Below are 17,789 nucleotides of genomic sequence, written 5' to 3'. Positions count from 1 at the left end.
GGCAGCGCGCCCGGGGACAGCCGACTCCTGCGGGGGACGCGAGGCCGGGATGGGCCACTTCCCGCGGGGAGGGCGTGCCCCGGGGTCACAGCGAGGGGCAACGTCACCCCAGGTCTGAGGGCCCCGCGGCCCCGTCCCCAGCAAGCGGGCAGAGGACGGCACTTCCGGCGTGCCCTTGCGGGGCGGGGCCTGCGGCGGAAGAGACCGCGGAGCACTTCGCCACTTCCCGTGCGCGAACCGACCCACGTTCTGTAGTCGTTAGCGGAGCCTGGTATGGCGGCCGGCTTCCGGTTTTGTGCGACGGAAGTGATGCGAGCGCGCGCGCCGCGGCGCGGAGTGGAGGAGGTCGTGATGATGCGAGTCCTGCGGGAGCGGGCGGCCAGGTGAGCCTGCGGGGGCCGGGGGCGGGCGCCCAGGCGGGCGTCGGAGCGTGGGTGGAGCGCTCACTGCCCTCTCTCTCCCAGGGTCGTCCGCGCGCTGCGGCTCGCGGGCTGCGCCTCCCGAGGCCTTCACCCGCCGCCCGGTGGCCGGGCTCAGCCCGCGTCCCAGAGGGAGGAGGACGACGACCCCGACCTCCCCGTGCAGTTTTCCTCCAGCAAGGCCAATCCGACCCGCTGGACGGTGGGGCATTCCGTGGGAAAGGAGTGCCGGCGGCCCTGGTGGAAAGTGGCGTCTCTCAGCGTCTCCCTCACGGCCCTGGTCATCTGGTGCTACCTGAGGCAGGGGAGCGACGCCGATCGGTGGTTGAAACGCGTGTTGGAAGAGGAGGTGACGGAGCCCGATGGTTCACAGGAGCCCGAAACCCCGGCTTCCTACGGGGCTAGAACTTAACGGGGTGCCCGCTGGGGCGGCAGGAAGGAAACAGGCAATCGCCCGTCGTGAATGAAGTCGCGTTTGACCGTTCCTGTCCTGGTGACTCGTGTGTCCTTGGCACTGAAAGACTTGGATGATGCACTAGGCCACGCGGGCCCACGTGCAGGCAGAGCAGAAGGCCGGTGGATCGGAACCTACTACTGTCTGACACTCGATGCCTGGTGATTACGTCCAAAAGACACCTAAAATACACAGAAAAGGTTTTGGTTGCACTGTGTGCTGTTGGATTTGTGATGTCCCTGTACAACGTAATCATGTTTCCAAAGCAATTCTGGTGACACTTGTAATCTAGTGTTATTTTTCAGTTCATTTGCTTTCTGAGACAGACAACTTGCAGAACTGTCAGACCTTATAATGTACTGTATGGCGTGTGTAATAACGTCTGTTGATGTTAGTTTTACACGCTAATAACTTGAAAATAAACTTTGATAGAGTAGAATTAAGATGATTACAATACAATAAATTTTTTTCCCTTTTATCTAGTAAAAAAGTATTTTAAGTAGGCCAACAGTCACCTTTTTCAATTTCTTTTTTTTTTTTTTACAGAGTGGGAACTGAGAAAAGAAATCTAAGTGTAAATTGTGGAATATATTATCAAGTGGTACCAGAAATAAGGAACTTTCTCAGCTTTCTGCAAAACTTTATTTTTAGCAAGGTAACAGTTTTCTGAGTGGAATACAGGTGATGAGTATTTCTTTGCACAAATTACGGGTTCTATTTTGGGTTACCTAAAATGAAATTTGGATGTGTTTGAGGAACCTGTGAGACAGTCCAGTAGAAAGGTCTAGAGAGTTGTCTGGAGCTCAAAAACAGAAGTTGGGCTGGCCAGTTAGCTCAGTTGATTAGAGTGCAGCCTTATAACACCGAGGTCACGGGTTCTGATTCCCATGCCAGCCAGCTGCCAAGAAAACCCCATAAAACTACACACACACACACGCACACACACACAGAAGTTGAGGGCTCAGGATCAAGAAATTTAGGGATCTTTGTTGTAGAGGTGTAAGCAAAGATGCCTACTATTCCTCACCCAGGAGACATCTTCCTTGAAGATATCAAAGAAAACTGATAGGCTGTAAGGACTGAAAATACTACTTAGGAAAAACCTGCTTAATTCTGAATAAAATACAAGATGCATAAAAGTGCTTTTATTTCCTAAAGTTTCTAGTGGAAGGTTTTGTCTTAGCGTATTTTTTGCTTTTGTATTTTGGTGGCTGGCCGGTATGCTTAGTGTATTTGTGGTGCTGAATGGTTTTTTTCTGACACAGATGTGTGCAGAACAGGTGTGTGACCACTCTGGTTGTACAGCAGAATACTGACTTCTTACAGGGCCTCTGCAGAAGTGCTCCAAGTGTCTGGCACACCTTGGTAAGTCACGCTTGTGAAAGAGATGAGGTACACACAAGTATGTTTATTTTTTAAAAGATGGTGAGTCTGAGGTTTGGAAAGATTGACCTAATTTTAGCTCAGATTATTACATTTTCCCATGGGAGCAAGGAACTCAGATATCTTCTTTTTGGCCTGGTGTGCTTGTTACGTGTTTGGTTGTGAGCCATTTTGTTTGAGCAGCATTCAAACACGAACTGTTTTACTCTCACTAGCTCCAGCAGAAAAAACGAAGAGAACTAATGAGAAGGACTTTTGTGCTAATTAAAAGTAATTTTCATGTAACAAAAGCAACATTTTTTTTTCTGGAGGAGTGTGACACTAAAATAAGCAAAAGGAAGAGATTAGATACTGATAATCCTGTACACCACCTAGAGGACATCACCGTCAACAGTTATTTTACCTTTCCAAATTGTTTCCGTGCATATATAAGTAGTTTTTTTTTTTTTTTTTTTTTAAATAGAAGATGACCGGTAAGGGGATCTCAACCCTTGATTTGGTGTTGTCAGCACCACGCTCAGCCAGTGAGCTAACCAGCCATCCCTACATGGGATCCGAACCCTTGGCCTTGGTGTTATCAGCACCGCACTCTCCCAAGTGAGCCACGGGCCGGCCCCTATAAGTAGTTTTTTCAAAGACACAAATGGGATAGTAGCATCGCTTTTGGTGAAACATCACACCACATGCAGCAGAGTCTGAGTGCCTCCAAGGTGGCTGTTGGTGACGGTTTTTCCTGTTGGTGACTTCGTGCCAGTGACATGGATAACTTTGTCAGGAGCCAGAGGAGAACTCCAGGCCAGCTGGGGACAATGGGCAGACCTTCCCCACACCTGGAGTTTTCAAGGATTGACAACAGAGCAGGTTGACAGGCGAACAGTTACGAAATCCTTTTGCTGTGTAACTGTTGGTGCAGTGTGTTTGCCTTATTTCCCTAACTGGGCTGTAGCTTTTATCTTTCCCAGGGTGCTTCCCCTGGCAAGTGCCCAGTAAACATGCAAGAGGGAGAGGACAGAAGCAGTCACAGTGATTCTTGAGATGGTAAACTGTTGGGCAGAGGAGGAGAAAGTTTTCAAAAAAAAACCTTTCAAGGAATGAGAGGTTAAATGGTTGCTTCTAATCCGATGAACTATCTTGCAATTCCTGGCAGTGCTGTGCGTTCCTCCCCTCCTCCAATGAAATACTTCTAGATTCACAGAATTCTGGTTTTATTTAAGTCTGATATTACCCCACCCTTTAAAGAACATTCTTCAAAAGCATGAAAAATGACATTTTCAATCCTTATGGCCTATCAGTTTTCTTTGATGTCTTCGAGGATGATGCCTCCTGGGTGAGGGGCAACAGCAGGCTCTTTGCTCACACCTCTACAGCAAAGATCCCCAAATGCCTTGATCCTGAGCCCCTAACTTCTGTTTTTGAGCTCCAGATGGCTCTCTAGATCTCTCTACTGGACTGTTTCAGAGGTTGCTCAAACACATCCAAAATGGAGTTCATCTCCCCCCAAGTTGTTCTTTGTTCCGTATCCCTTGAAGCTGGAGACCCTGGGGTTGGCAAAGACTTCTTTTTCATTCTCTGAACTCTAGCAGTCTTGAAGATCTGTTTATTCCTCCTTTGAAGACTTTATAGGCCCTGTCCTTACCTGCTTCATCGTCCTGCTTGATTTACTTTGAAAATATTGTGTTCTTGATTTTCATCCTTTTAATTTAGTGGATTAAATGTAATGTTTGTAGAGGTAATGATTCATTTAGAAAATGTGAACACATGAGGTCATTCATCCTGCCAGTGAGTGATACTTTTGTTATTTTACCGTATTATTATTATTTCAAAATTTAGTTACTTACTTGGAACAAATGTTTGGAATGATTTATCTTGCATTTTTTAATCTCACTAAAAGTTCTTGGGAAGCATTGTTATCAAGTCGTAGCATAGCACTCAGAATTTAACCGTTTTTCACCTTACTGGACTGTTAGGTGGTCTCAAGTTTTTCCTAAATAACTGATGATTATCTTCCTTCATAAATCTTGTCTCCATCTGATTTCATTTTCCGTAAAGGTCAGGACGTGTGCCCTTCCAGCCGTCTTTCTTTCCAGGCTTGTCTTGCTGCAGGTCACCAGCATCCCGTAGAAAACAAAATCTCCATGTACCCATCTGCCAGCTGGACGGACGAGTGCTTCGTTGTTTTACTTTGCATTTAAAATGTCTCTTGTGTAGGGCCAGCCCGTGGCTCACTCGGGAGAGTGTGGTGCTGAAAATGTCTCTTGTGTATATATTTACGAAATAATGTACTCTAGCCCCAGGGTTCTACCTTCAGAGACGTCCTCCCTCCCCAGGGCCGCTGACGGGGCCCTTCTTCTGAAGGCTCGCTGAGCCGCCGGCCCCTGTGCATGCCTGCGCGTCCTCAACTGCGAGCCTCTTGGGTTCGTTGTTTAGAAAGCACTTCTTCTAAGACACTCGTATAGTTCACATGTTACACAATTCATCCACATAACGTACACCAGTTTAAGTTTAGAGCAGCCCGCGCTGGTCCCCGTCGCTCCTGACCCCGGTGGCCCCGCGGCCGTGCCCACCCATGCACCTGCCGGACCGAGGTGGCTCGGGCGTGTCCCTGCGGGCCGAGGGGGTGTTGTCTGCGGCTGGCGGAGGCGTGGTCGGCGCGGGGCGGGGCCGGGGAGGGCGGGGGGCGCGGGTGGGCTCGCGCGGGTGGAGATCCGGGGGGCGGGGGCGGCCAGCGCGGCGCATGCGCGCTTCATTGTTTTGACTGAAAATGCCGTCGGTTTCGAAAGCCGCGGCGGCTGCGGCGCTTAGCGGGTCCCCCCCGCAGACAGAGAAGCCGACGCACTACAGGTCAGTGCCCGGCCGGGGCCGCCGCGGCGGAGGCGCGGGGGGAGGCGGCCCCGGGCCTGGGGTGTCGCCGTGGCGGGGGCGCTGGGCCGCCACCTCCCGCCCGCCGCTGCTTCTGCCGCCCCAGGCCTCGGCGCCGCGCCCGGGCTCGGGGACGGCCGCCGCCGTCTGCACTCGGGCTGCTGCCGCCTGGTATCAGAACGAAGCGCCCAGGGTCTGAGTGGCACCTGGGCTTGGGGGCTGGGGAGCACTCTTGGGGTAGGGGGGCGGGGGCCGCGCCTAGGCTTGGGGTCCGCGCGCCTCTGGGTGGGGTTCGGGGCACAGCAACTAGGGTTGAGGATCGAGGGCTGTGCCCGGGCTTGGGGACGGCCACCACCATTTGGACTGGAGCTGCCGCGGCCTGGGGTCAGAACGCGGTGCCCAGGGTCTGGGTGGCACCTGGGCTTGGGGCTGCTTGCGTGCCTGGAGTAGGAGGTTCACGAGCCTCTGGGTGGGGATCGGGGCACGCGCCTTGGGTTGGGGGTCGGGGGGCGCGCCTGGGCTCGGGGTGGCTGTATGACTGCTTAGACTCGGGCTGCCGCTGCCTGGGGTCGAAACACAGTGCCCAGGGTCTGGGGTAGCACCTGGGCTTGGGGGCCTGGGAGCGCGTCTGGGGTCAGGGTCGGCGCCTGAGGTTGGGGGTCGCCTCTGTAGTCCGGATGGCGGGGCTTCGCCTGGTGTCCGGGAAATCGCGGCAGGGGTCGGTCTGGAATCGGAGTGGGGGTCGCGCCTGGGTTGGGAGGACCGCGTCTAGGGTCGAGGACCAAGCCTGGGGTCCGGGAAACTCCTGGCCGGGGAGGGGAGGACGGCTGTCTGGGGTCTGAGTGGGGGGCGTCGCGCCTGGGGTCGGGGCGTCCTGGGCTGAGCCAGTGGGGTCCTGCCCCGCCTGCGAGTCCCAGGGGCCGCCCGACGGCGGCGGTGGCAGCGGAAGCGACCCGCAACGCTGTTTGTCTTTTTAGGTATCTAAAGGAGTTTAGGACAGAGCAGTGCTCCCTGTTTTTGCAGCACAAGTGCACCCAGCACAGGCCATTTACCTGTTTCCATTGGCATTTCCTAAATCAGCGTCGGCGCAGACCCCTCCGCAGGCGCGATGGCACCTTCAACTACAGCCCGGACGTGTACTGTTCCAAGTACGACGAGGCCACCGGCGTGTGCCCGGACGGCGACGAGTAAGTGGCCGGGGAGGGGCGTCTCTTCCCTGGGTGTGGCCTCGACGGGCCAGGCTCCCTGGTTCTTTTCAACACCTGACACCGGTGGAGGAGACCTATTTTTACTCTGAAGTTTTCCAGTGACTAGTGGTGGTGGTGGTGGAGGACGACATCTATTTTTAGGCCAGTTCCCAAAGGATTGTGTGTGTTTTAGGGATAACCCTTGTGTGGTTCAAATGGATTTTCCTTCAGTTCCCACCTTTGGTATTTAGCACAGTTCTACATACTTCCTGCATTAGAGCCACCCCTTAGGAGGTGTAGCTTTCAGGTTTGGGACCATTTTGTAGTGGTGGGTTTTTCCGTCAGAGCTTGTTAGAATATTTGTTCATACTGTAGAGTGTGTCTGGGATGTTTCTTTTCTTGCTATCTACATATTTATTTAAAAATTTTAAAAAATGATTGGAAAATTATTTTATTTGCAGATTGTCATTTTTGTAGCAATTTTAAAGTTTAAGAAATCAAGCTCTTTTTTTTTTTTTTTAACAAGTTTTCTAATGGTGTTATGAACAGCTCTCTATATTTTGAAATATGTAGAATGGGAAAACTGGAGAAGTACGAGTGAGATTGTATATTTGCATGGCGGGCAAAACGTGGTATCAGGTTTTACTTTCTTCTTGTGGGCTGTTTGGGGAGAGCAGGGGGTGGTCCATTCCTGCCTGGAGGTGAGGTCGCATCACTGTGCTCAGGGCCCTGTATAAAGAACAGCTTGTTGACCTTCTGTTCAGATCAGGGTCTTCAAGTCTCCATACTTTGATGCTTGAAGGGAGCCAGTTATCAGGTATCCTACCTGTTTTCTTTTTTGGGGGGTGAGGGGGCAGCTGGCATGTACGGGGATCCAAACCTGTGACCTTTGTGTTATAAGGCTGTTTTACCTACTGAGCTGACTGCCCAGATGATATCCTCCCTTTTGAAAGCAGCTTTCATGTGAAGTCTGTTTTCCTTTATTTTTCAAAAATGCTTTTGCCAGGGAGTAAACTCATCATTGGTGGTGATCATCCTATAAACTTTAAACCCTTACCGAAAGGTTTTTAGTTGATTATCAGATAGTTAAATAGTGCTGTTGTTAGGGCAGCTTGATGCCTAAACTAACATATCCAACTAGCTCCACCTAGCTTCAGATAGTGTTCTACTTCTATGCAGGTCTGAAAGTGCGTTATTTAATTGCTTCTTGAGCCACTGTTTCCTGTAGATGGGTCTTAATTTTTATTTATTTATTTTTTTTTAAAAGATGACTGGTAAGGGGATCTTAACCCTTGATTTGGTGTTGTCAGCACAACGCTGTCCAAGTGAGCCATGGGCCAGCCCTATATAGGATCCGAATCCGTGGCCTTGGTGTTGTCAGCACTACACTCTCCCAAGTGAGCTAACCAGCCATCCCTATATAGGGATCTGAACCCATGGCCTTGGTGTTATCAGCACCGCACTCTCCCGAGTGAGCCACGGGCTGGCCCTTGTAGATGGGTCTTTAGAAAACAGGTCTTTGTCTAGTTGTGCCCTGGGCTCAGACCCTAGTTTCCCATGAGCCCTTGGTGAAGCCCGTCATCTCTAGACCTTGGTGTTCGGTTGCCCAGTAGGGCCACTGCTGCCTTGCCCAGGTGTGAAGATCAGTCACCCCACTTGTCTGACTCCATCCTAGAGTCGAGTATGGGGGACTCATTAGCAGTATTCACTGGTGATGCTTTTAATGCATAAAAAGAAAGGATCTTTTAGGGCCGAGGCCGTGGCGCACTCGGGAGAGTGCGGCGCTGGGAGCCTGGCGACGCTCCCGCCGCGGGTTCGGATCCTATATAGGAATGGCCGGTGCACTCACTGGCTGAGTGCCGGTCACGAAAAAGACAAAAAAAAAAAAAAAAAAAGAAAGCATCTTTTAATAGCTGTTTTGGTTCCAGCATCTGGATGTCCTGGCATTGATTCAGCCCCACTTCTGGGCATCAGGGTGGCATCCAGGTCTTATTCAGATAAGCAGTGCCAAACACCTACCTATAGGTGGTCATTTTAAGCTATGCTCAAATAGTAATTAGATAATATGCAGTTATTTGTTATAAAACATTAACGTGCGGTTCAAATGGCTGGTAGTTTATTGCCGAAAAACATAAATGGGACTAGGATGCTTGTTTGACGACTTCTGTTTTGGATGTACTTTGTGTACGTCTACACCTAGTAAGAAAGGTACGTGTGCTCATTAAATATCATGTCTGTAACTTTTAGTGAGCACATGAAATGACTTGCTTCAGCCCTTTAGGAAGTGTTTGACAGGCTCTCTTCTGGGAATCTCTCCTTAGTAATTACCACTCCATCCCCGGGAGGGGGACTTCCTCATCACTGCACAAATGAAATAGCCAGAGTTTGTCCCATTGAATTACCTATTCTATCTCATGTAGGGCTGCCTTGGAATTTGTAACTAGATACTACCTTTCAGAATAAGGACAGGGCCTCCCTTTTATTTCAGTTCATTGATTCTTGAAATTTCTATTTTGGGCATAGGTACTACCAGCCTATCATTTTAAAACACGAATAGGTATCAAAGAGCAAAGACCCTCAGCCAGTGTCAGGTGAAATAAGTAACCAGCGTTGTTCTTGGCGCTGGCAGGGGGCACGGAGGGCTGAGTCCAGGGCAAGATGGGAATGGGCACCTCAGGAGGTTTGGCACTCTTGCTGTCACCTCTTGATGGGCCCCCTGCTGTCACTTCCTTTCCTAGACAGGCTGGTGCACTCTTTCCACCCTCAGCCCCCTCCTTGCCCCCCCCCCCCGCTGTCATCCCTGCTCCCCTGGCATCCCCCCTTCATGGCCACCATTGCCAGTCCCCGGTGGGCACCCCTGCTAGCACCCCCTTTCCTTGGTGGGTGGTCACCCCCTTGCTGTCACCCAGCCTTCAGTGCCGCCGCCCCGCCCCCCCCAGCGGTCACCGTGCTTTTGGCTGGGGAGGTTCTCCTGTGCGCTCCATCCCCTCCATCCCAGTCCTCGCTCCCTCCCAAAGTGTCCTTTGTTCTGGAGGACACGCCCCTTCCCCAGCGTGGCCGCAATTGGCCACCCAGGTGCCCCCCCCCACTCGTGGTCACATGCCGGTGCCCTGCCCCTGTGGGAACTGGCCTCTGGGAGCGCTTGACCCCTTGACCCCACCCGGAGCTAGGCCGTCCACTGGGGTGTCTGCTCACCACACCGCTTTCAGGAGAGAGCACCTCCTGTGCGGTGCTTTCTTGGGGTCTAGCAGCAGCTTGGAAGCTGCTCAGAACAGAAGCCCCCAAGCCCCAAGGTCAGGGCCGGCTGGGTCTTCGCACCTGAGCCAGGTGTGGTTGGCACCTCCCACTTCCATGAGAACAAGTGCCTGGGTTTTGGTGAATGGTCAGGTGCTTTTTTTTTTTTTTCTCTTCTTTTTTTTAAACAGATGTCGGTTCCAATGTATAAAAAGAAAAGCGCTCCGTGGGGAACTGGGGGTCCCCTCCAGGGATCTATTTTCATTTTGAAAAAATTCAGGTAGTCCCCAATATATAGTGTACAAAGTAACCGCCTTCTTTCTTGTTAACCCTCCTCTTGCGACAGATAGACTGCCCTTGGGGGTGTGGTCCTCCAGACGCCTTCAGTTTTTGTTTTCAATAAAAAATGGGTTCACTCCTTTAATGGGGTGTCACTTTCCAAGTTGGCATGTAGGGTCTTAAACTTTTGGGGCTCCCTGCCATGGCTTCATCTGGCAGGCTGGGTATGTCCCACTTGCTCTGCTGGGCTGCCCTCCCAGGAACACCCTCCTCTGGGCACTTGGGGGGTGTCCTGGAACAGAGGCCCCTTGTCTGGGTGGGCTGATGTCTGATTAAACTGGGCTTTCCATTGGTGAGAACTGGTGGGAGGTCACTTGATACTTTTCTTTTTTTTTTTGCCTTTTTCGTGACCAGCACTCAGCCAGTGAGTGCACCGGCCATTCCTATATAGGGTCTGAACCCGCGGCGGGAGCATCACTGTGCTCCCAGCGCTGCACTCTCCCAAGTGCGCCACAGGGTCGGCCCACACTTGATACTTTTCTGAGTATCCATTTCTAAGTAAGACTTACTGTTGCTGGTTATATCATATGTGTCTTTAGTCTGATATTTCTATTGAAAGATACCCTTGCAGTATTTAATTTTAAAAAGTCTAGTGCCTTTGGACCTAAGACTTGGATGGAAGTTCCATTCACTTCAGGGTGATAATAAGCTGTTGCTATTTAAACTGATCTTGTGAGTGAACTCTGCCTGGGCTTTACACTGGGCTTTACAAGGTAGACCCAGAATATTAGCACATAGTACTTAGGAGTCGGGGGCTACTAACAGCCTAGGAGAAGATACGCTTTGTGGTGGTTTCAAGTTTCCAGCTTAATGGAATTGCAGTGAGGTGACTGAGTTGGGTTTTGTAAGAGACCCCTAGAAAAATGTGAAGCACCTTCGACGAGGCACCACCCTCCAGCTCCTGAGTGTGTGCACTTCAGGCCTGCCTACTTTGGGATGAGGCACAGGACAGAGGAGGTGACCAGAGGAAGCTCCTGCTGGAGGGAGCGGTGGCCTCAGTGTGGAGAGAGTCCCCTCAGCAGCTCCATGGGAGCTGAGGAAAGAGGTGGACTTGCCAGAGCCAACAATCCCTGTTGGGGGAGTGGGGAGGGGTCACCATCCTGCCTAGGGTGTCGAGGGCAGCTCTGGGAAGCCAGATGTTAGCTGGCGACCCCCAACCCAGTGTCAGAGAGGAGGGGGCAGGCAAGAGATGACAAGCCCCTCCTTTTAACCCCTCCCCCTCAGCTATGGCATGCAAGTCTTTCCTTTTCTGCTGCCACTCATTTTCTCACCATCTTGCACCTCTGTGTGTCTGTGCTGTGTTCTGTTCCCCCATCACGTTATACTGAGTGTCCCTCTGAACCCAGTGGTTGTCACAGTGCAGACTTCAGACCAGCAGCATCAGCATCCCCTGGGAACACACCAGCAGCACTGATCTGGGGGCCCTGGGGACAGGCTCTCCAGAGGGTTCTCGTGCACTAGGTCCGCAGACTGACCTAAAGTGCGGGAGTCTGGGTCTGGGGGCCCTCCTTTGTTTTAGGTGAGAGTTGCCTGAGGGAAGGGGACAGTGCCCAGCCCTTCTGGAGACTTGGTGGGTCCACCCCACCCCTGCCGCCCCGTTCCTCCTTGGCAGGTTTCAGTCGTTCCATAGCACTGTGGTGGGGCTGTGTCCAGCGGGTGCTGCTGGCCCATATGTTGATGGAGCTATGTGTTGTCACACTGTTCTAGTTACTAATCATTTTGGATGGGTGTGAGAACCATGTGTGTCGCCCTGACCCCTAGAGGCTCCCCCAGCCCCCTCCCTGGCTGTCCAGGGAGCAGGAGTGCTATGCTTTCTCCTAGGCATCCCCTCTGGCCTCTTAGACGTCCTAAAGGTTAAGGCATTTTCTTTTCATTAAACCTTCTCCAGTATCTTAAGGAAAGCACAAGATCCGAAGTTGTGTAATAAACAGGAGGTGACAGCCCCGAGTGAGACAATAGTACTGGGTAGTGCTTCTGTGTGGTGAGAGGGAGGCTCAGCATGCTCCTGTTGTCATGGCAATGGTCCTGGAAACAGCACAATGCTCAGCGCCAACCTGAGGGAAGCATGAGGAAATCGGTCCAAGTTTAGATTTAAAATTAGGAGGGATAGAGCCGGCCCATGGCTTACTTGGGAGAGTGTGGTGCTGATAACACCAAGTCAAGGGTTAAGATACTCTTACCAGTCATCTTCTGAATTAAATAAATAAATAAAATAAAATAAAATAAAATTAGGAGGGGTGCTGCGCAGACAGGGTTAACCTCTACTGGGCGCTGGCTTGCACGTGCCCTGCCCACACCTGCGCCCTGTTAAATATGTTCCTAGCCGCCTTTCCCTTCATCCCTTTAAGTGATGCTTTGGAGCCCTGTTTTCCTGCCTTGCCACTCCTGTGCGGAGTGCATGCTGCAGGTAAAAACTGCAGAAACTGCTTCAGTTTTGGTGTCCTCTGCACCCTGCCCCATCTTTGTGGAATTCTTATGCTAAACTTCCAGTAGAATGTGTATTTCTGAAGATCGGAACTGGCTTTGTGCCATGTTGGCTTTCCTATCAGCTTAATGTATTTTATTTTACTTTATTTTTTATTGTGCTCAAACATATGTAACTAAATCTATCATCTTAACTGGTAAGTGTACAGTCCAGTGGCTTTGAACACATTCATGTTATTGTGTGACCATCACCACCATCCATCCACAGAACTTCTTTCCAAACCAAAACTGTCCCCCTGAAGCACTGGCTCCCTTTTACCATAATGTTTGATGTGGGCAGGTGTGTAGGTGCTGTTGTCCTGCCTTTCCATGTAGACAGTAGCATGCTCTACCCATTCCTTCTGCTTGGTGTTTGCTGTGATGCCTTTTTTTGCTTTTGGGTTTTTTTTGGCCAGTATATGTTTGGGGGTAGGTTTCTCTAAGTGGGATTGCTGGGTCAGAGGGTAAATGGTATGTTGTCTTGTTAGATGTTGCCAGATTCCCCTCCACAGAGGCCGTGGCACTGGGCATTCTCACCTGCAGCGTGGTCTGCTTCCCCATGCCCATCAGGGGGCTTCTGCTGGCTGACACATGGGTCTCAGTGTGCGTTTCTCTTGTCCCAGCAGAGGTGAGCCGAGTGCCTCTCTGTGGGTGATGGTCACTTGTGTTTTCTCTTTTGTAAGTTCTTTGTTTCTCCAGCCCATTTTTCTGTGGGCCCTCATCTTTTTATTTTTGCAGTTCTTTATTGATTAGTGATATTAGTCCATATATTTATTTGAAAAGTGGGAAGGGGTCGTAATGTTAGGAGAATAGGTTCTGGCCACAGCAGCATCAGTTCTCTGGGCACCGAGGAGCTGAGCTCCATCCCCAAGGCCCGTGCAAGGGTGTAGGACATGCTGGGGAAGCTGGCGGGTGGAGTAGAGCTCAGGCAGTTGGGGGTTTGAAGCAAGTGTGCATAAATACATTAAATATCATAAGTGGATATTTGACTATTTCTAATAGCCCAAAATGTGTCTTGGAACTACTCACTGGGAACGTGGAGGAAACAGTCGGTGTATCAGTGTTGCTCTGTGTGGGCATATACAATAGTGTGGAACATCTCTGTGTTTATATCTATATAGATAATGACTTATTAATAGTTTTTAAAATTTTCTTCTTTTTTCTTTTTACAAAGTTAGGACCAAACTGTCTCGTAACCTGCTCTCTTTTCCGTGTTTCCTGGTTCTCTTGGGTCTTTCAGGATTAACGACTGTTGGTGTTCCATTCCACTGGAAGAGTTGACTACATTTATTTAAATAATCACCTCTCGGTGGCTATTTGCCTTGCTTCTGGTTTTCTGCCATTTATTAGAGCGCCGCTCTCCTCCTTTCTATTTGTGTTGATTGGAGGTGGTCCGGGGTGCTGGGTGTGTCTGTCTCGTTCTGGTGCTGGTTACTCAAGTGTGTCTGGTTCAGAAACCCCACTCGCTGTACAGGGATGATCTGAGTGCTTTTCCAAATGTATATTCTATTTCCATACGAATATATTAAAGATCTCCCTCTCTCTCTCTCTCTCATCAGTCTGTCTGTCTACAATGGGCTGTGTTTAAAATTGTGGTAAAATATATGTAATGTAACATTTGCCATTTTAACCCTTTTAAGTGTACAATTCAGTGGCGTTAGTTACATTCACAATGTTGTGCGACCATCACCACGATCTTTTTCTAAAATATTTCCATCACTTAGAACAGAAACTTGGTGCCCACTGAACAGCTACTCCTCCTCCCCACTCCCCTCAGCCCCTGGTAACATCTAATCTGCCTTCTGTCTCTGTGGATTTGGCTGCTCTAAGTACCTTGTAAAGGGAGATCATATACTGTTTGTCCTTTGTGACTGACTTCTTTTACTTAGCTGGTATTAGCCTGTGTCTTCCAGGTCCATGCATGTGTGGCGTGGGTCAGAAGCTCCTTCTTTTTTTTTTTTTTTTTTCTTAAAAGATGACCGGTAAGGGGATCTTAACCCTTGACTTGGTGTTGTGAGCACCACACTCAGCCAGTGAGCGAACCGGCCATCCGTATATGGGATCCGAACCCGGGGCCTTGGTGTTCTCAGCACCACACTCTCCTGAGTGAGCCACGGGCCGGCCCCGAGAAGCTCCTTCTTTTTAATGCTGAGTACTGTTCCCTTGTGTAGACTGGCCCATTTAGCTTGTCCCTTCACTCTCTGGTGGGCTCTTGCAGTGCCTCCACCTTTTGGCCTTGTGAACAGTGCTGCTTTTGAGTCTCTTGGATAAGTACTTAGGAGTGGAATCACTGGGTCCCATGGTGGCCTTCTGGTTTGACCTTTGCTTTACTGGCCCCTGGGGGATGCTGGGGACAGCTGGGACACTTCGTCTTCTGCCCGCACCTCCACACCTCAGTGCCGGCACTGGTCACGGGTGCTCAACAGAGTCTGGGTCAAGCTGTCTGGACTCTGGCTGTTTGTTTCCTCATCTAGTAAGATAGGGGTTTGGACTAAACGATTGCTATACCGTTTTTGATCCCTGGCCATCCTGACCATAGCAAGGTGGGCATGAGACTTTCCCAAAAGCCTCACACAGGGCCTCTGGCTGCAGCTGGAGGTGAAGGTCTGTGTCCTTGGCTTTGGGGATTTGTGATAATGGTCCCTGCCTTTCTCTGCCTTGCCCCTCTGACCACTGAGGGGATTCTGTCACTAGCCTGGGCCTTGGCACCATTAGTGATTCAGGGTCCTTTGCGTATCCCCTGTCCTCCTTCTGTGATTGTGATGCCGTTCTGGAGGGACTGACCTGGGGTGTGCTCAGACCCTGTGCGCCACAAGTGCCAGACCTTCCAACCATCTCTGCTGCCTCTCTATGTTGTGACCCCGCGATGGTGGCTGCCCTTCTGCCTGTGCCCCTGTCCTGCTCAGGGAGCTGCCTGTGACAGTCCCCAGGGGCATGTGGCTCTGGGCCTATGTGTGGCCCACATGATGTGGGACACTGCCCCACCCCACCATCGGCTTCCCTCTCCTGGCCCCTCTCCTGCCACAGTCCTTTCCAGCCATGTCCAGGGCCTGTGTTTCTCCCTCCCTCCCTCTTGGGGTCCCTGAAAGCACCAGGATCCTGGATGGGAGAGAGGCCATTCACCCTTCCCTGATCATGACTTATCAGGAAGATGACAGCCTGGGTGCAGGATGTGGACTTTATTTTTCCACGAGGTTTAAAAGATGTCTTCGCTGGCCAGTTAGCTCACTTGGTTAGAGTGTGGCGCTGATAACTCCATTATCAAGGGTTTGGATCTCCTTACTGGCTATCCATATACACACACACACCCACAAAAAAGATGTCTTCAAAAAATTAGGAAGGATAATTTTCATGGAAGTTTGGTGTTGCATTTTTCTGCTGTGTTTAACCGAGGGGTTTTCAGTGGTCTGAGTGCCCCAGCTGAGGGTCCCAAATTAGGGGACAGGTGCGATGTTCAGTAATGTCTGCCCTTCCGATTGTGATGAAATCTGGGTGAAGGAACACAGAATCAGTTACTCACGGGGGGAACGTGGGAAGGTGGAGGATCAGGGCTGCCTCTGAGCCCATGAGAACCAGGTGGAGTGCCGGCCCCTCTGCTTCCCAGATGTCCCTACCTGCACCGGACGACCGGGGACACGGAGCGCAAGTACCACCTGCGCTACTACAAGACAGGCACCTGCATCCACGAGACGGACACGCGGGGCCACTGCGTAAAGAATGGGCTGCACTGCGCCTTTGCACACGGCCCCCTGGACCTGCGACCGCCTGTGTGTGATGTCAGGTGAGTGGCATCCACAGGCATGTGGGAGCCAGCTTACCGCCCTGCCACTGGGCATTGCTGGGCTCAGCACCTCTTTTTTTTTTTTAAAGATGACCGGTAAGGGGATCTTAACCTTGGCTTGGTGTTGTCAGCACCACGCTCAGCCAGTGAGCAAACTGGCCATCCCTATGCCCATGGCCTTGGTGTTATCAGCACCACACTCTCCCGAGTGAGCCATGGGCTGGCCCTCAGCACCTCTTTTTCTGAGCCTCGACTGTGATGCATTTGTCATGAGAGAACCTTCTAATAGATGTTTCCTCCTGTGTCCCACAGGCAGAGCATCAGGGCTGAGGAGGTGAAGGGGCACCTTCCTCAACGAAACTCTAATCCTAAGTGGTGGAGATTTGGGTCAGGACTCTTGTCCCAGGACAGGGGTGCTCCTGCAGCCCTCTGAGACCCTGTCTTGAGCCCACCTGGCAGCTGGCATCTTGAGGGACACTGAGGCGGCCCCAGGCAGTGACAGGGCTGAGTGATTCTGGAGCCGTGTGTTTCAGTGACTTTCTCTTGCCCTTCAGCAGGGCTTTGGATGCCACAGACCTGTAACTGTTGTGTTGTTTGGTTGTAGGGAACTGCAGGCCCAGGAAGCCCTGCAGAACGGCCAGCTCAGCAGTGGGGACGGTGTTCCTGACCTGCAACCTGGGGTCTTGGCCAGCCAGGCCATGATTGAGAAGATTGTGGGAGAGGACCCCCGGTGGCAAGGTAACCTGTGGCTGCTGCTGAGGGTGGGCAGCGGATAGCTGTGGTCCTTCCCCACAGACCTTCTTGGTTCATTTCTGTCCTTAAAGGACCTGCAGGGTGATCAGATGGGGAAACTGAGATTTGTTGAGTCCAGCTCTGACCCTTGGCCCCTCAGGTGGCAGGGAGCCGAGTGGGATTTAAACGCTGTCTGCTCTGATCCTTTACGCCGGCCGGCGTCTTGTGAGGTCAGCTACTGGCTGGTCACAGGGCTGGCGGGTGCACAGCTCCTGTGGGAACTCCTGGGCATCCTGTCCCAGAGCCGGCTGTTGTCCACCACATACCTGCCCCTGTGGCGTCTGTGGTTCCACCACGCCCTGCCCTGAGCCTCTCTGCACATGGTGCTCAAAGCAGCAGCTTTCAGATCCTTGGCAGTTTGGCAGAAACATGAGTTCCTGAGCCTGTCCCTCGGGGCTGTGGGACCTGTGTACCTGGCAGGCTCCATATATGAGGTTATGCGCAGTGAAGAGTTTTGTTTGTTTTTATTGCTGTAAAATACACATAGCATAGAATTCAGCATCATAAAGTGTACAGTTCAGTGGCATTTAGTACATTCAGAACGTTGTGCAACCACCACCTCTGTCTAGTTCCAGAACATTCCCATCACCCGTGCCCACGGCAACCACTCCCCAGCCCCTCCCCCAGCCCCTGGCACCCACTGGCCCGCATCCTGTCTCTGGATTTGCCTTTTCTGGACATCTCATATGGGCAGTGAAGTCTCCTCCAACTTGCTTTGCCGAGGACTTTCACATGCTTTAAAATGGTAGTTATTTCAGTGACAGATTCTCTATCTACGCATGGCTTTCCTCTGCTCACCGCATGGAGTGACGTGCTGGGGGCCGTGGGCCCAGGGATACATTAATAAACATGACTGTGGGAGCTTTCCGATTCCCGTG

At 51.5% G+C, this 17,789-nt stretch overlaps 2 protein-coding genes across 2 annotated transcripts in view; both read left to right on the top strand.

Annotated features, from left to right (window-relative positions):
• Nucleotides 1-268: 268 nt before the first annotated feature.
• On the top strand, nucleotides 269-4,272 carry LOC134380145 (ubiquinol-cytochrome c reductase complex assembly factor 4). The gene is made up of 2 exons (XM_063099718.1): nucleotides 269-383; nucleotides 465-4,272. Exons 1-2 carry the CDS (start codon nucleotides 274-276, stop codon nucleotides 829-831), a joined length of 477 nt encoding a protein of 158 aa, XP_062955788.1. The 5' UTR covers nucleotides 269-273; the 3' UTR covers nucleotides 832-4,272.
• A 745-nt stretch (nucleotides 4,273-5,017) lies between these two features.
• The window catches only part of UNKL (unk like zinc finger), a 39,966-nt gene continuing 27,194 nt past the window's right edge, over nucleotides 5,018-17,789 (top strand). The window contains exons 1-4 of the mRNA XM_063098987.1: nucleotides 5,018-5,097; nucleotides 6,093-6,302; nucleotides 15,943-16,119; nucleotides 16,724-16,857. Of these exons, the coding sequence (XP_062955057.1) occupies nucleotides 5,018-5,097; nucleotides 6,093-6,302; nucleotides 15,943-16,119; nucleotides 16,724-16,857 (601 nt within the window). The remainder of the gene's footprint in view (nucleotides 5,098-6,092; nucleotides 6,303-15,942; nucleotides 16,120-16,723; nucleotides 16,858-17,789) is intronic.

This window comes from Cynocephalus volans, chromosome 6 (assembly GCF_027409185.1).
Source record: "Cynocephalus volans isolate mCynVol1 chromosome 6, mCynVol1.pri, whole genome shotgun sequence".
Lineage (NCBI taxonomy): Eukaryota > Metazoa > Chordata > Mammalia > Dermoptera > Cynocephalidae > Cynocephalus > Cynocephalus volans.
The sequence above is the reverse complement of the archived record's forward strand: the minus strand, read 5'-3'. Positions and strand labels throughout refer to the sequence as shown.

Bases quoted from the DNA above. Each gene is read 5' to 3' on its own strand.
- LOC134380145 (XM_063099718.1), top strand. From the start codon at position 274: ATGGCGGCCGGCTTCCGGTTTTGTGCGACGGAAGTGATGCGAGCGCGC. The intron at 384-464 runs GTGAGCCTGCGG...TCTCTCTCCCAG, and splicing joins CTGCGGGAGCGGGCGGCCAG to GGTCGTCCGCGCGCTGCGGC.